This window comes from Chiloscyllium punctatum, chromosome 14 (assembly GCF_047496795.1).
Source record: "Chiloscyllium punctatum isolate Juve2018m chromosome 14, sChiPun1.3, whole genome shotgun sequence".
NCBI lineage: Eukaryota > Metazoa > Chordata > Chondrichthyes > Orectolobiformes > Hemiscylliidae > Chiloscyllium > Chiloscyllium punctatum.
Window position 1 is genome coordinate 20,387,249 of NC_092752.1, and position 16,019 is coordinate 20,403,267.

Sequence of the window (16,019 nt, forward strand, 5' to 3'; positions counted from 1 at the left end):
AATTCCCGCCTCAGGTGGCTGTGTGGAGTTTGTACATTCTCTCCTATTTTCTGCATGGGGTTCCTCCGGATGCTCTGGTTTCCTCCCACAATCCAATGTGTGCAAGTCAGGTGAATTGGCCAAGGTAAATTGCCCATAGTGTTCGGTGCATTAGTCAGGGGCGGGGAATGAGTCTGGATGGATTGCTCTTCGGAGGGTCAGAGTGGACCTGTTGGGCCAGATGGCCTGTTTCTATCCTGTAGGGATGCTAATCTAAAAAACTTCATTAATGCAAAAAATGGTGCCCTTAAACATTTGAATCAATTTCACACATCGAAAGTTAAGAAACTTGCACACTCCACATTGGTTGTTTTACTAATATTTTCTGATTATATATCATCCTAATTTATTGCCTGCAGAGGGAATTTTTTCGAGATGACTGGTGAAATTAAATACAAAACTTGCAAAGAGTTTAGAACTCCAAAAATCTAAACAAGGGTAACTTGAGATTTCTTGTTAGTCTCTGTCAACTTTTTTTAGTTTTAACGCAAGCAGCTGACACTCTGACATGGAGCATGTCCAGAAAGTCCTCCCCCTAGTGTTATGACATGCAAACACAGCCTTACTGAAAGCATACATACAATGGCTATTTTAAATCAAATTGTTATGAAGTTGAAGGTGTGTACTGCACCTTTAAGAGAGAATGAATGCAGGCACCTATCATGCGACTGACTAGCAGTCTCAGACTGGACTGGAAAATTGAAAATATGCAACATTTGGTTGTGAAACAAATACCTGACTTTTGGTTGCTATGTTTTCACAACAGTTCAAATTTAACTAATCAGTTTAAATTATGCCACAGGGTACTAAAACCCAATTGAATTTGAATTTTACTGTTTTGACAAAGTTTAGGGTAGAAAAGAAGCAGACATTTTGATAACCAGAGACTGCCATCTAGAGACAGAGACTGCTACTCAAAACACTCTCTATAAAATGTACCTTTTCATATGAAACATCTTTGCAGCAAAAGGCCCAAGACGTCCCAGGGAGATCTATAACCAGAGGAAGATAGACACCGGAGACGACAGCCACTGCTGGGTTTTGAAAATTAAGTTGATGTAATTTTAAAAGGGGCATTTACTGGAACAGTATATTGTTTAGAGTTGGTGGTAGGTAACAAATCTTTAAGAGAAAGCAGGCTTAGAGTTGTAAATAGTTGTTGTTTAATGTTGTTTAATGATATTCTTGCTTTAAATAGTGGAAGTTAGGAATTCTCTGTCACTCGTACTTTAACAGATTACGAGGTGAGGTGAGCTTCTCGAGTTGTTTGAATTAATCAGCAGAGGGGTTTGCCGCCGTGTCATCAGAGTTTGGGGGCTCGGGTACGAAATACAAATACTTGTGCTTTGATAACTCAAATCCAGCCAAAAAGGCTTTAATTTTAATGGTGGTCTGTGAAATACAAAGGCTGCCTCAAACTGGCTCCCAGTCAGTGGTGATTTATAACTCAAAACTGCCCAGAAGTGAGGTAATGCTTCTTACAGAGACTTTGAGGGTAACTGGTGTGAAATACAGGTTGAGATGGAACAGGAAATGAAAGTTCAATGTTGGGATGAGGTAGATGGAGTTTTGTTCAGAACCCGCTGTGTAATACATCATCTGCAAATACATGATACTGACACAGGATGTCACTAAGATTAGAACATTTTATTTTCCAATTGGCAGCATCGCCCACACTTAATAACGACTGAATAACAATTGGATGTTATCACAACAAAATGAGGAGTCATTACAGAATGGGATGAAAGGTGCCCACAACATGAATCTGCTGAATTTAGAGTACATCGATGAGCCATGCTGACCTGAAGTAACCTTACCCCATTATCTCCCAGGATATCAAGTTTCTTCATTAGGTCAGGAATAACCACATCCTGAAAGAAAGGGTTAATGTCATTCACAAAGAATTAAATCAATCTAACAGTCAAATGAAACGATTACTGAAATGAAAAATAAATAAAAGTAATTAACCATTTATTGGTGATGCTGAGTTTTCTTCATTATGCTTCTTGGAGATATACTTTATTCCAGGAGTTTTACAGCTGCAGGTTTTACTGAAAACTTTTAATGGGAGGGCTACCAAACCATGGGTCATGACCCTCATTGGGGTCACAGCCTGATTATTTGGGGTCACAGGTTCCGACACAGCAATGTGACTGGTGCTGGGACATGAACTTTAACTTCTAAATGGATTATCAACTGGCCAGCGTCTTGATTTGTCATTCTTTCAGTGTCCTGATTAGCTGTTCAGCACGCTGATTTATCTAACTGGGATGTGCTTGTAACAAACTCAGAGGTAGAAGCATAGAATCACAGAATCCTTACAGTGTGGAAACAGGCCCTTCGGCCCAACAAGTCCACACCAACCCTCCAAACAGTATTCCATCCAAAACCATTCCCCATTATTCTTGCATTTATCCCTGACTGAAGCATGTAACATACACATTCTTGAACACCGTGGGCAATTTAGCATAGCCAATTCACCTAACCTGCACATTTTTGGATTGTGGGAGGAAACCAGAGCACCCGGAGGAAACCCGCTCAGACGCAGGGAGAATAAGCAAACTCCACACAGGTGCCTGAGACTAGAATCAAACCTAGGTCCGTGCTGTGAGGCAGTAGTGTTAACCACATAACTATCATGCTGCCGCAATACATTGTGGTAAATGGAAGGACAATCCTGGGATGTTCCCTTACATATTTGCTCAGGCTTTGTCGCTCTAAGGCCCCAGTAGAATATCAGAACAACAAAGGCCCCACTCAACAACTCTTCCCACAATCACCCCCACTCCCATCTCTCCAATGTGCCCACTTGACAACTTTCCTCTCCTTCACTCAACAACTCTCACCCTATTTCACTCACCCAACTTGCACACAGGGATTGTCTCAACCCTCAAGCACTGAAATGAGGTCGCAGTGGGAAAATATTTGAAAATGATTGTTTTACGCACTAGAAGAAACAATATTGGTCATCACATGTACAAGCAAAATATTACAGATGCTGGAGAACTGAAATGCAATCAGAAAATGCTGACTACACTTAGCAGGTGAGGCAGCAGTTATCAGCTCATGCCATTTCCAGCCGTGCATTCAGTTGGAGTCCAGGGAGAACGCTGGTTGAAGTCATCCCAAATCTTCAAAAGTCTCATGCCAGTTCTCAGCTACTGTAAAGTCTAAGGAGGCATTTTGGAGACAAGGGCAGGCTTCCTAGGGTAGTCCAGAAACTTCTGGAGCATGCTACAAGTCAATTTGGTCAAGATGATCTCTGCCAATAAGCCTGCTCTCCAGAACAACAAGGCATAATCATCAAGAAATCCCCATATTTATACAACACCTTTAGTACAACGAAACATCCCAACACCTTTCACAAGAGCAATGAATAAAACCTAATGCTAACCCTAACCTTTCGCAAGAGCATCATTCAACCAAGTCTGACTCTGAATCATTCTTCAGTTGGCAGGTTTTTAATTATCATGAAGTGAGACCTCAGTCTCATTCCAAGAGTACATTCAGCCCCAGAAAGGAGCTAGCCATCAGCAGGTTGACAGCGCCGCCAGGTGCCCATTGCCAGTACAGCAGGAGGCCCAGGAGTAAGTGTGAATGTGGATGGCCTGGGACTCAGATAATTCTGGAAACTTACTGAAGCATGCAGACTGACAGGATCCAGGGAGAAAGGTCAAGGGCAGAATGGGGAAAGGGTAGTCAGGGAGAGGAGGGGGATGGAAAATTGAGGGTCAAATTTGTCGATCTGCGAGTTGGCACAGGGCACTCCCAATATCCGATAATGGATAAATAGAAAGAATGTAAACTTCTATAGTATTTTTCATAGTTTCATGATCAACTAAAGTTCTGAGCAGCGATTGGAATACTATTCAGAATCACAGAATTGTTACATCAGAGAAAGAGGCTGTTTAATAGCAAATCTGCACCAGTAATCCAACACAGCACCTGCCTTGTCACCCTGCACATGTTCCTTCTCAAATAAGCATCCAATTTTCCCTAGAATGTTTTAATTCTGCCGTACCCTCGGGCCGTGCATTCCAGAACCTAACTATTCACTGCATAAAAAGGATTTTCCTCATCTCACTTTTGCTTCTTCTATAAATTACTATAAAGTTGTGCACTCTTATACTCTCCCGAGTGGGGGCATTTTCACCCTATTCACTCCATCACATGTCATCTTTCTACAAGGCGAACAAACCTGACATCTCCAATTTATGTTCATGACTGAAAATTCTCACCCCTTGCAACGTTCTCATAAATCTTTTCTGTTCTCTCTCTAATACCTTCATACCCTTCCTATACCCAGCACCAAGAACTGGACATAATACTCCAACTGAGGCTGAAGCTAGTGTCTCATAAACTAGTGTCTTGTTCTTGTACCTCTGTTAACAGAACCTAGGACATGCTGAACTTGGTTGTTTGCTCTCTCAAACTATCAGGCTATCTTTAATGACTTGTCTATTCATCCAGGTCCCTCTGCTCCTGCACCCCCTTTACAATAATAGCCTTTATTTTGTGTTAACTCTCCATCATCTTTCTACCAGATGTATCACCTCACACAATTCTGCATTGACTTTCATGTACCTCCTATCAGGTCACTCCAATGTGTCTGTGTTCGTTTGCAATTCTGCACCGTCATTTTTCACAGTTTAACGAACTTTACAGTTTTGTATCATCCACAAACTTTATGACTGTGTACTCCAAGGTCCAGAATGTTGATAGAGGCAAAACAAGGCCTGCAACACTGAGCCATGAGGATTATCAATACAAGCCCTTCCTTTAGCTTGAGCAGCATCCTGTAAACATTACTCGTCTATTTCCCAGCACTCAGCTAATTTTGTGTGTAGGGAAGTTATATCCACTGAAGTGTAATCATGGTTGTAACCATTGAATCATTGAAACTGCTTCCTTGCCTATTTCTTTCATCCTGTAAGTCCCAAATTGAGGACCTGTCCAACTCTTTTTCAGAATTATTTATAGAATCAGTTTCCACCATTTTTTGACACAGAGAGTTCCAGATCCTGACAACCTTTTGAGTGAAAACATACTCTTCAACTTACCTTCATTTCTTGTGTGAAGGATTTTCCATCTATGGTCTCTGATAATTAACTACTTGCCAGTGGGAAAAGCTTTCTTTATTTACTTTTTCAAAACCTCTCATTATCTTTCAACAGTCCTAACCTTTCCAACTTCTCTCCAAAACTAGAATCCCTTGTTGTTGGTAACATGGTGGTAATTCGTCTCTGTACTCTTTCTAAGATAGTTTTATCCTTCCCGAAGTGTGGTGCAGAGAATTATCCACAATAGTCTAGCTGACTAGGGATTTAAGAAGTTCTAGCATAATGTTTGTACTTTTATATTCTATAAATGCAAATAAACAAATGCTTTTTATTCACCTAAGTAACTTGTTGTGACGTGGTTAAAAATTTGTCTACATTAACACCAAGCTCCCATTGCTCATTTACACTTTCAAAATCATGCATTTATAGTACACTGTCTTTCAACATTAGCCTTCTTAAAGTATATCGCTTCACACTTCTCTTCAATGAACGCTACTTGCTCAGTACACCATTCTGACTATGTCAGCCTGAAGTCTATGACTATCCTCACTGCCATGGATCATCTACAAACGTTACAAGGCTGCTCCCTACCAAGAGAGACTAGATAGTTTCTGAAGACTAAAAACAGCAATGGATCCAAAAGTGACAATCAGGAAACACCAGTGCAAGCTAGTCTATATAAAAAAAAACAAATCCACCACCATCCTTTGTTCCTTGAGAAGGAACCAATTTTGAATCCATAACACCACCTCCCTCTTAATTCCTTGATCTTTCATCTTCTTAATGAGTCTCCTTTGAGGAGAGTAAAGGGTTAACCAGTAGTTTGATTGTAAATCTTGAGCATGTGCTTAAGGTACTCCATGATGATATCAGGTTACATGACAGAAGTCACTAGCAATGCTCCATGTGTATAGTTCTTCAGCAATAAATGCTGATGGTTCGCTCTTGCCTGTGTCCAGTCCTGATTTGTCTCAAGTTCCTGGAGCTTCTACCAATTCTCCTACACTGCCATTGTTGAATGTCTTTAAATGGTTTGGTCTGGACAATAACACTTGCACTTCCTTGATCAATCTTCTCTGTTACCTTATCAAAGAATTCAGCCAATTTAGGCATTCAGGAGTTGCATTAAACAAATCTAGATTGGTTTTCCTTAATTAATCCATGCCTTTCAAAATGAAACATATTTTAGTCCTTGATAATTGCTTTCAATAACTGTCACCAATATATGTTGGGTTTGCAGCTTCCTGGTTTATTCATCTCCCCTTTCTTAAATAGTGGTATTATATTAACAGTTTCCTAGTTCTCCAATACTGTTTCTTTATTCAATGAGAAAGTAAAAGATCGTGACCAATGCCTTGTCTATTTCTGCCCTGGCTTCTTTCGGTGATCTAGGATGTATTCCAACTAGAATAGGTGACTTGTCATCTTTCAACAATGCTTATCCTTTCAGTTCATAATAATTGCTATCTTATCCATAATTTGTACATCTCCTTTACTGTGATCTTCGTATCATTGTTAATTTAATGAAGTCTGACGTAAAGTAGTCCAGTAGTTATTCTGGGGTCGAAAAGTGTGGCACTGGAAAAGCACAGCAGGTCAGGTAGCATCCGAGGAGCAGGAGAGTTGACATTTCAGGTGTAAGCCCTTCATCAGGAATGACGATGAAGGTCCCTGGGTCTCTGGCGCCATGACGCAGCAGTGCTAACCACAGAGTCACCCGAACTGCCCAAAGGTTTATTCACGCATGCCAGACACATCTTACAGCTGATTTGTATTCAATACAGTCTCCTCCACATCCTTGTGCAGAATCACTTAGATAAGCTGCATTTCTCCAGAAAACCTTAAAAGCTTGTGCAACCCAAGACTTAAGCTTGTAATGTTGCAACTGACACACGATTCAAATGTAGAACATATCCAAAAATGTGAGGTACACTCTATAATGCTCTGGTGACACAGACAAGGCAGATTCTGATGAAGAAAAATCTTACCTTAATACCCTCTTGTTGACAATAGAGCTGAAGGGCACTTCCACTCTCAGAAAAGGCTGATATATGCAAGTTATAGGCTGGTGATCGTCGTTCCCGCTCCTGCAGGCAGGAAACAAGTCTCATCAGATCCAAGTCACAATTATGAAGAAAAAAATATCCTCTATAAGATACTAAGATCATAGCATGACATTCAAGCTTTGAAATGTATTAACTGCTGTGAACTCAATTTCATACCAAACACTTCCCCAATTCATCTTTTGTTTTGGTACTCTCAGGTCTTAATATTTACAGTTTGAGGGTAAAATCTGAATAAACTTCAAACAGCTTTCTTAATTTTTATTAAAGCACAATTAAGGTTACTTTAAGCAATGAAACATTTTAGAAGGAAAAGGATCTCACCATAAATAATCAGTGTCAAAACTTAACTTGATCTTTGGTCATAGTTGATGATTTTACACAACATCACAGCAATTAACAATCTTCAGCTCAGGATTATTTGGTGAAACCATTTTCGCAGATGTAACAATGACTGGAAAGTTTACAGTTTCGGTTGTCTACCAGAAAACCTAATGCTAGCTACTACTTGAACTATGTTTTCCATACTTACTTTACAACTTGCTTATGGAAGAATGCTGCTGCTGAAATGAACCGGATGGAAAAGCAGGGATATTGGAAATAAATGGATTTCAATGGAGTCATGCTCAAACGTGAGGAGTCTCCCGAAAACGATAGGAAAATAATAGATCATGTGAGCTTAATCAACAACTAAAAAAGAACAAAGCTTTTGGGTTAGTGCTCCTGCATAGTTTTGAAATACAAGGTTTGCACCACATTTACTTGCCAATGCAACAGTGTTAGGCCAAACTAAAGACAAGATGAATATTCTAAAAAAAACATATATGGTATCACAGTGTGATGTACATGCCACAAAGCAACATTTAATGTAATTGCTCCCTGAAAATCTAGCATAGTTCTAAAGAAATATACACTTTTGTGATAGAATTGAAGAAAAGTTTGTTGCATTTTGGTGGATTAGCTGTACTCATGCTTGCTGTCATATTTCTTTCTGCATAAAAGAAATTTGTTACATTTCTCAATTATGTTTTCTAGCTCCTCAGTATCTCCTGCACTGAATTGCGTGTGAAATGCAGTTCAATTACATGCAGAACACCATGATGTGAAGCTCCTGGCTTTCCACCAGATTATTCAAAGTAAAACAAAAGCAAATCATAATGGGAGTGTATTAAAAACCCTAATGCATATGAAGTACAGTAACAGAAGCAAACTTGAACTCACTGTGGTGATTGATGAACAATGCAGGATTATGAAACACAAATGATGAATGCAATTAGGAGCAAAAACAAAATCTTTTTATTATGTGCAAAAAATATTTCACTATAAATATTTGTATAAATTATAATCTCTGTACAATTCAATCATTCTCTAACAATCCTTCGTAATATATTTCAAATATTTTTTGACATCAAAAATTCAGGCTGTGAGACATCTCACTTCTTCTGAAGTGAAATTGTAGCACATTAATAAAAGGCAGTTTTCACGAGTGCTGGAACACATGTAACTACATTCAATATTACTGCACACATGTTCTCCTTTTTGATTCATAAATGTCTGCTCCATTTGACACTTTACAAACACAATGTCTTACTTCGAGCTCTAAGATTCTGAACTCGAGCAGCTCATTCTGGTCTTTTGCATCTTGCATCTCATTCTGTAGTCTCAACTCTTCCTGTTCCAATTTATGAATCTGTAAAATAATTCAGAAGTGTATGTACAGATCTTGGAATTTATCAGAATTTTTAAAACAGCCACGACTTCAAAATGTCTTCATTTTAAAGCAACAAATAACCAAATTTCAGCAAACCCTTTGGGTGTCTGGTGCAAAATTATACCAACAGTGACCAATGGAAGAGTTTGAGGCCTGGATTTTCCAGTCAGGTATGCCTTTTGTTTCAGACAATGTAATTTACCTGACTCAGTGCAGAAGATTGCAGAATTCCAAACATAATTACAAATGAAGTTTACCAATGTACTAGTGGGAAAAACACTGCACTAGAATTTCGTTCCTACCCAACCCACAAAACAGGCCATATCCCAAGTGTGAATTAATCACAACTGGAAATTTCTGCTTATTGAATCCATTTGCAGTACAATAAAAATTCAGCATTTTTGAGCACATGGACACTAACTTACAAGCTATAAAAGCTTTTTGGATGTTATGTTCTTGAATTTACTAAGAGAAATGTGATTCATGTATACCAGAGGACAACATGGTGGCTCAGTGGTTAGTACTGCTGCACCAAGGACACGGTTTGATTCCACCTTCAGGTTGTGTGGTGATTGCACATTCTCTCCGCATCTGTGTGGGGTTCCTCCTGCAGTTCAAAGATGTGCAGGTTAGGTGGATTGGCCATGGGAAATGCAGGATTATAGGGTGGGTCTGGATGGAATGCTCTTTGGAGCGTCAATATGGCCTGCTTCCACACTGTAGGGATTCAATGATTCAAAATAAGTAGCACTTGCTTTTTCTCAACCATTTCTTGTTATTTAGAATTGGTTTACTCTCAGGTGATGGACACTAATTAAATGGTTACTTTTACAATAAAGCCATTTACAGCTATATTAATAAACTGCATGAAGTTACCACCCCTAAAATATCAAGGACATTACTTTAAACAAAACAAGTACATTCAAAAATATTGTTTAATTGTGCTTGTTTGTGCCAAATGTTTGTAATTTGCTTTTCTAACCTTTAGGACTCTTACAGAAGTTGCTGGTAAACCACTACAAAATAATGTTCTATAATATCAAAATATATTTTTTATTTTAAACATAGCCATTGATTCTCAGACGGTCAATTTCCAAGTCATTTGTTTTTCAGAATGTACAAGTTTCAGCACAAGCATACGACAGCCAATCTAAATGGATAAAGTCGACCTTCCTTTGAATTACTCATTGGGAACAGAGTTTGAGTGAAAACTTGAAGAAGGAAACATTTCTCTCAAACTTTGGGGCATGTTCAAATATTCAATTGCACCCGTTGTCTACTGGTCAAGATTACAAAAGGATTTGATAGGGTGGATAGAAAGATACTATTTTCTCACATCAACTTGTTTAGAATAAGGAGTAGCAAATACACTCTTAAGACTGATTAGGGTGGTGCCACGAGGAAGTCTGCAAACAATGCATAGCAGAATTCTGAAGCTTGTTCTGCCAAAAAGCTACTGAGGTTTGATCAAATAAAAAGTTATCTGAAAACAACTGAGACTGATATACCTTTGCTAAGTATGACCATCAATTAATAGCCAAGGTGGGTAAATGGCTTTAAGATTACCTCAGTTGTGATCTAAGCAAATGAGAAATGTGGCTCAAAGAGCTGAATGGCCCACTCTTCATCCCATCTCTGAGAAGCCTTTTCAATTAGCTCAGATTTTCAATGGGAGTTTTTCTAATCTTTTGGACTCTTGCTGAAGCTGCTGGTAAACCACTGCACAAATAATTGCATCCTGTAATATTGGAATATATTATTTTATTCTAAACATCGGCTTAGATTCTCAGATGGTCAATTTTCTTGCCATTTTGTTTCCAGAACATACAAGTCTCAGGACAAGCATATGACAGCCACTCTAAATGGGTAAAGTGAATCTCCCTTTGAATTACTCATTAACAACAGAATGTAAACCAAGGACCGTAAAATAGCATTCTCATCATCCAGCACAAGAGCAGGAGTGAATGAACTGAGTATGTTGAAAGATTAGCTGTCATTAATACTGAAAGAGAAGGGCTTCTAGTCTTGGCTGTCAGAAGCTTCAAATGATTCTGTCAAAACAAGCCGAATACTACAAGGCAAGACAAACTGATCAAAACATTCAAATAACCAGAAAAAGCATAAGCCAAGCTCAATGCTTCTAAATACAACTGTAATAGCAAAAGAGAACTGCCATATCTCTAGAAGAGTTTTTGGGGGGGTGATCGTCATTTGGGACAAAAAATATAGTCTTGTCACAATGTGGCTCCTGGTTTGTTGTAGCCATGTGACCTCTACCACAAGGTACTCCATGTAAGTCTCCATCTTACGGGGTTTTGGAAGGATGCAAGCCTGTTGTTGCATGAGCTCATCACAATCTTCCCAGGAATCATGAATACGCAAAGCAAGGTAACTCCGAAATGACAGGATCGGTGTGACAAGAACAAGGATGCATTGTGATCGGTTCATTAAAAAGGTGGAGAGAGCATTGCACAGCCTAGATGAGGATGTTAATTATAGCTCCAATCACACAGCTTCACTCCCAGTGCATGCATACATAATGGGCTATGCATTTTTTTTAATAGCTGGATCACATTGATGGAACAAAATTAAACTGACAGCACATGTTAAAGTGATAAGTGTGGTGGGATTTCAATCTGTCTTCACTCTCACAGAATAAAACTCTGACTGATGGTCCCTAGACAAGTAAATAAATGTGTTTCAAAGTACAAGCTAATTAAAATCACAATCTTGTGTTTAAAATTGAGCTTAGAAACTCTTGCGGCTCAAAGAAGCCATAGATCAAATGGGTTAATTTCCACACCATGAAAATGTCTTAGCAAGCTTTCTCATCCTATCTTTCCAAATTCACCTCTTTACTGACTGACCACGCCCCTTTGGCATCTCTCATGTCTGATTTCAGCTCTATCTTACCACACGCAGTTCCCAGAACAACTCACCACTCAGCATACATCTGCCCAAAGACCAGTGCCCCCTGCATACCATGCTGCCTTTAAAGTGCCGCAGTGGATGAGCACTGGAATTACTTAAACGCTTTTGCTCACTCGCAGAAACATTTGCAGCATAGCACAAGATGGTGCCGTGCTTCTCTGATAGGGACTAGGGGGAGGTCTTAGTGGATGGCATAGTGCAAAGAAGTGGTGTCTGCTTCTTGGAAAACTGACAGAGGAGGCTGTGCCACCAAACCCTGCCAGTCTAGTCTCAGATCATCACCTGTGTTAGTGCCATCTCCATTAGTGCAGAGGATCAGCCGGCAATGCAAAAGGAAGGGCAATCACAATCTCCGCTCTGCCAGGTTAATGCCATCTCTGCTGCCTCACTATCTCTGTTAGTGTACCCACCTCCTACCAAGGCTCATGCACCTCACTGTTGCCTGAAACTGCATTGGCGTCTCTGTGTGGGCTCTCAATGAATTGTACTCCAGCTGACAGCAGTTCATGGCCCTGCATGACCAGTAATGGATGGAGGTCTGCGCAGAAAGCCTAATGCACCACCTGCCAGCAGGGTGAACAATGCGAGCACATGGAATCAGGTGCTTCTGACATATAAGGCCGATATCCCAAATGCTTGGCTCCCTCTGTGCAAGGGTACAGCTATGAGAGATGTATCCAGCAGTGGCTATGCAGGGAGGTGCCATGTACAGATAGGGTCAATACTGGAGGAAAATCAGGGAGTAAACAGCATGCATGCCTGTGTCCTAGACCTTCCATGGACCTGTGGTCTACAGTGTTCCTCTTTCAAAGTCCAATGAGTGATCATTGATGCAACACCCCCCCCCGCCACTCACAGGTCGAGGCTGTGGAGGAGAAGTGTGGGTATATGCATGGTGGCATGAGAGCAGATGGGTGATGTGCGTGGGACCCAAGAGTTGGCATGGAAGTGTGATGGTGGTCAATGGGTGGAGGTGGGGAAGGAGTAAAGCTGTGTGAGGGATCAGGGCGAGAGGACCTAACAGTTTTGTAAAGCAGAAGGGATGAAGTCCCAGAGAACTAAGGTGAGCATTCTCAGCAGTGCACCTTGGCATTCACTCACCTGCCCCCGCTCCTATTGATGCACCCAACTCTACAATGCCCCCGCCTTCCTGTTGGGACTCACGGTGCTTAATAAACATGGCAGATATGCTAAATTGGGAAATTAGTCTATTTAAGCTACATGCCTTGGGAGCAAAAACCTGTCCCTCATTTTTCAAGTGTCACAATAAGATTTTAGGAAAATTAGTGTTCACAAATGACTGTACTTGATACTATTTGTTTACTTCCAGACTTGAGTGGAGTTGGGGATCTTGAAGATAGCTAATTGTCATTTCCATATCAATATAACGCCCATATGATACATGTTGCCATTCAGATGAAGATTGGGAGGCAAAAAGTCTAAGTGCAAGAATCTGGGAGAAAGAGGTAGGAAGACAGAGGCAGCCAATCCTGTGCTAAAGCAGAGAAACTATTTCCTCTGGCAGTAAGCATGCAAAATGTGGATAGGAGCTCATGCTCAGATTGAAAAAAGCCACGTCTGTGAGGAGTTAAAGAGGCTGGAAGATTCACCTAACTTGAGATTGAAATAGGAATCCGTATTATAACCCTCAGACTGGAGGTAACTTCTTGGGATTAGAAGTTATGTGGCTGGAAATTGACTAAAAAGAAACAAACCATCTGGAGCTGAGCGTAACTTTGCACTGGTTCCTGGAGAAATACGTGTTGTCTCAGCATCTCACTAGGGGAAGATTTCTCGTCCTATTTAAGCAAAATGGGAAATTGCTTATCTGTAGTTTATTGATTAAGTTGCCTGCTGAGTAGTGCTTAGACAATGTTGCCTTTGATTTCTAGGTAAAGCTTGAAATCTTATCGTGTAATCCTTTCAGTCAGTTACTGGGAATTCACATTTCTTCTTAAAAGTAATTTTTCTCTAAAAGGATTGTTACAGTGTCCCATCAGTAGAAATATTTAGAAGGTGTAAAATTAAATATAAGATAGTAAGAACGAGGAAGGTGCAAAGGGTGTGTGTGAGCCAGCTCTAGATGCTGTGCAGTTTTGTTGAAATATGCAGTTTCATCATCATAAGTTTGAGACCCACCATTAGTGGCTCACAGTGGGGCACTGACTCCCCTCAATTTTCTCCTGCAGCGTTGCTGGAAGATACATGGAAATCATGAAAAAATGTTGCTATTACATGTTCTCAGGGCTTCTGCTGAAGTAACAGCGGACAGCCAGGTGACACTGAACCTGTTCACTTACACATTGCACACCACCCCCTGCCCCAATCCAGAAATTTAGGCATGTATTCAGCATTATGAGGAGAGTTGTGATGCCTTGCGACTCTTCATTCACCCACAGAAACAAATGAAATTGATGAGAGGCCATTCAGTTTTCATCTATTCTGGCACATTACAGACTCAAAATGGAGACATCAAAAATGTTTCTTTTCAACAATCCATTCCTGCCTTCTCCCTCTCACCAAGAGCTCCCCAGTGCTTCTTAAAATTGTTACCAAGCAACTCTAAATATGGTTGTTGATAGCGTTCTGGTTGGAGTGCCATGCAAAAAGACAGTCTCCACTCTCACTACTATCTTTACATACAATTGAGGAACGACACCACTTCAACTAGGACAGTACATCCATCCTCGGTCAAGCCAAACAGATACACGCACGAGAATTCCTAGACGCATGGCACTTCAACAAACACAATGACTTAGATCCCATTTGCCACCCCCTGAGAAAAAGAACAGGAAATGAAATCACCATGTGAAATGACCTCACCACAGGAAATGACATCACCAACCCAAGGAACCCTTAACACATAAACAAAATGCCGGCCATACCACCAGTGCTTCACCTGAGGCTCACTGATGATGTTACCTAGTATGGTGATAAAACATCTGAAAACGAACTTTGCAGCTCAGCGAAAAAACTTACATCCATACAGGAAATGATAAATAGATGTGAAAATAAATTAAACCAATATTAAGAATTACTGAAGGAAAGACATTTTATTGAAGTATTTGATCCTGCACTCAGGACATTTGTAAGAATTACTAAAGTAAGAGGGAAACATTTATACTGTATGAGAGAAGAGTGCAAGTTGGTTGGCAAATGGACCTTGATTGGTAGAGGCATTGCCATGTATAATGCACCTGTGAATGATGATTGACAGTTAACTGACAAGTTTGTTTAATTTTGTGTCACATTTGTGTGCACTGGTGTTACATACATTGATACCCAGGGCCCTATTCTTTGCACACAGAAAGAAAATGTAGACGCACCACCTATTTCAACTCAATAAAATCAGTGACAGCTACTCTCTCATTCATTTCTTGGGACAGTGCTTTGATGGTTGAAATAAAAAAACAGCCTGGGTTTAAAGTTTTCAGAAGCACCCAAATTCTGTACTACTAGATCACTATTTACAAACTAATTGTTACTGATGTCTACTCCCAGGGCAGCATTAACAGTACCAACAGCTGAATTTCACTCTGAATTGTTGAGTATTATCAGGTCATGAGTTAATTTGCAATTATCAAGGGGGCAATATAAAATAAGCATGAAGGTAACCTGATTTTCCTTTATCATAATTAAGATTGATTGCAACAGTGTCCAAGAAAATACAGTTCACAAGCACAAAAAAATCAATGCAAGTACAATCACTAACAAAAAAGGGTAAATGAAAATCTGTATTTAGTACAAGGATCAAAGATGGCCCCAGTTAGAAACCTATTAACAGGTTAGGTTAGTTCAGTTAAATGTGATACACTGCTCTCTCCCCATCTTCCATTAACCAAAGCAGTCAGACATGAACGTGCTAAACATCCTCACAAGAAATTACTTGTGTGAGACAACAGAGACGTGATGAAATTTCATTTGGCACATCCAATGGATCATTTACCTTTTCTAAAAGTTCCTGGTTGGTTCTAAAGAGTAACTGCTTATCTTCCACCCATTTTGAATCCTAAAATACACAGGATAGCAAGAAAAGAAAGAAAATGCATTACAAAAACGCTATGCAACAAAACAAAATATTAAGCAATACCTCGACCTCTGTGGTTGCAGAGAGATTTGTCGCAACATTTCTTTAAATACAAATGGGCTAATACCTGACATTAATAGACACTTCAACATGATTGTCCATACCTCTGGACCAGAAGGCCCAGCTTC

The 16,019-nt window shown here is 39.9% G+C and overlaps 1 protein-coding gene across 5 annotated transcripts in view; it reads right to left on the reverse strand.

Moving 5' to 3' along the window:
* Window positions 1-16,019, reverse strand: part of LOC140485657 (janus kinase and microtubule-interacting protein 1-like) — a 355,381-nt gene that overhangs the window by 68,734 nt on the left and 270,628 nt on the right. For 3 of the 5 annotated variants that reach the window (XM_072584037.1, XM_072584036.1, XM_072584041.1), the window contains 4 exons: window positions 15,751-15,813; window positions 8,754-8,852; window positions 7,088-7,186; window positions 1,857-1,910 (listed from right to left, as the gene is read on the reverse strand). In XM_072584037.1, the coding sequence (XP_072440138.1) occupies window positions 1,857-1,910; window positions 7,088-7,186; window positions 8,754-8,852; window positions 15,751-15,813 (315 nt within the window). Of the gene's footprint in view, window positions 1-1,841; window positions 1,911-7,087; window positions 7,187-8,753; window positions 8,853-15,750; window positions 15,814-16,019 lie in introns of all 5 variants that reach the window. The other 2 variants (XM_072584038.1, XM_072584039.1) reach the window with 1 other exon arrangement.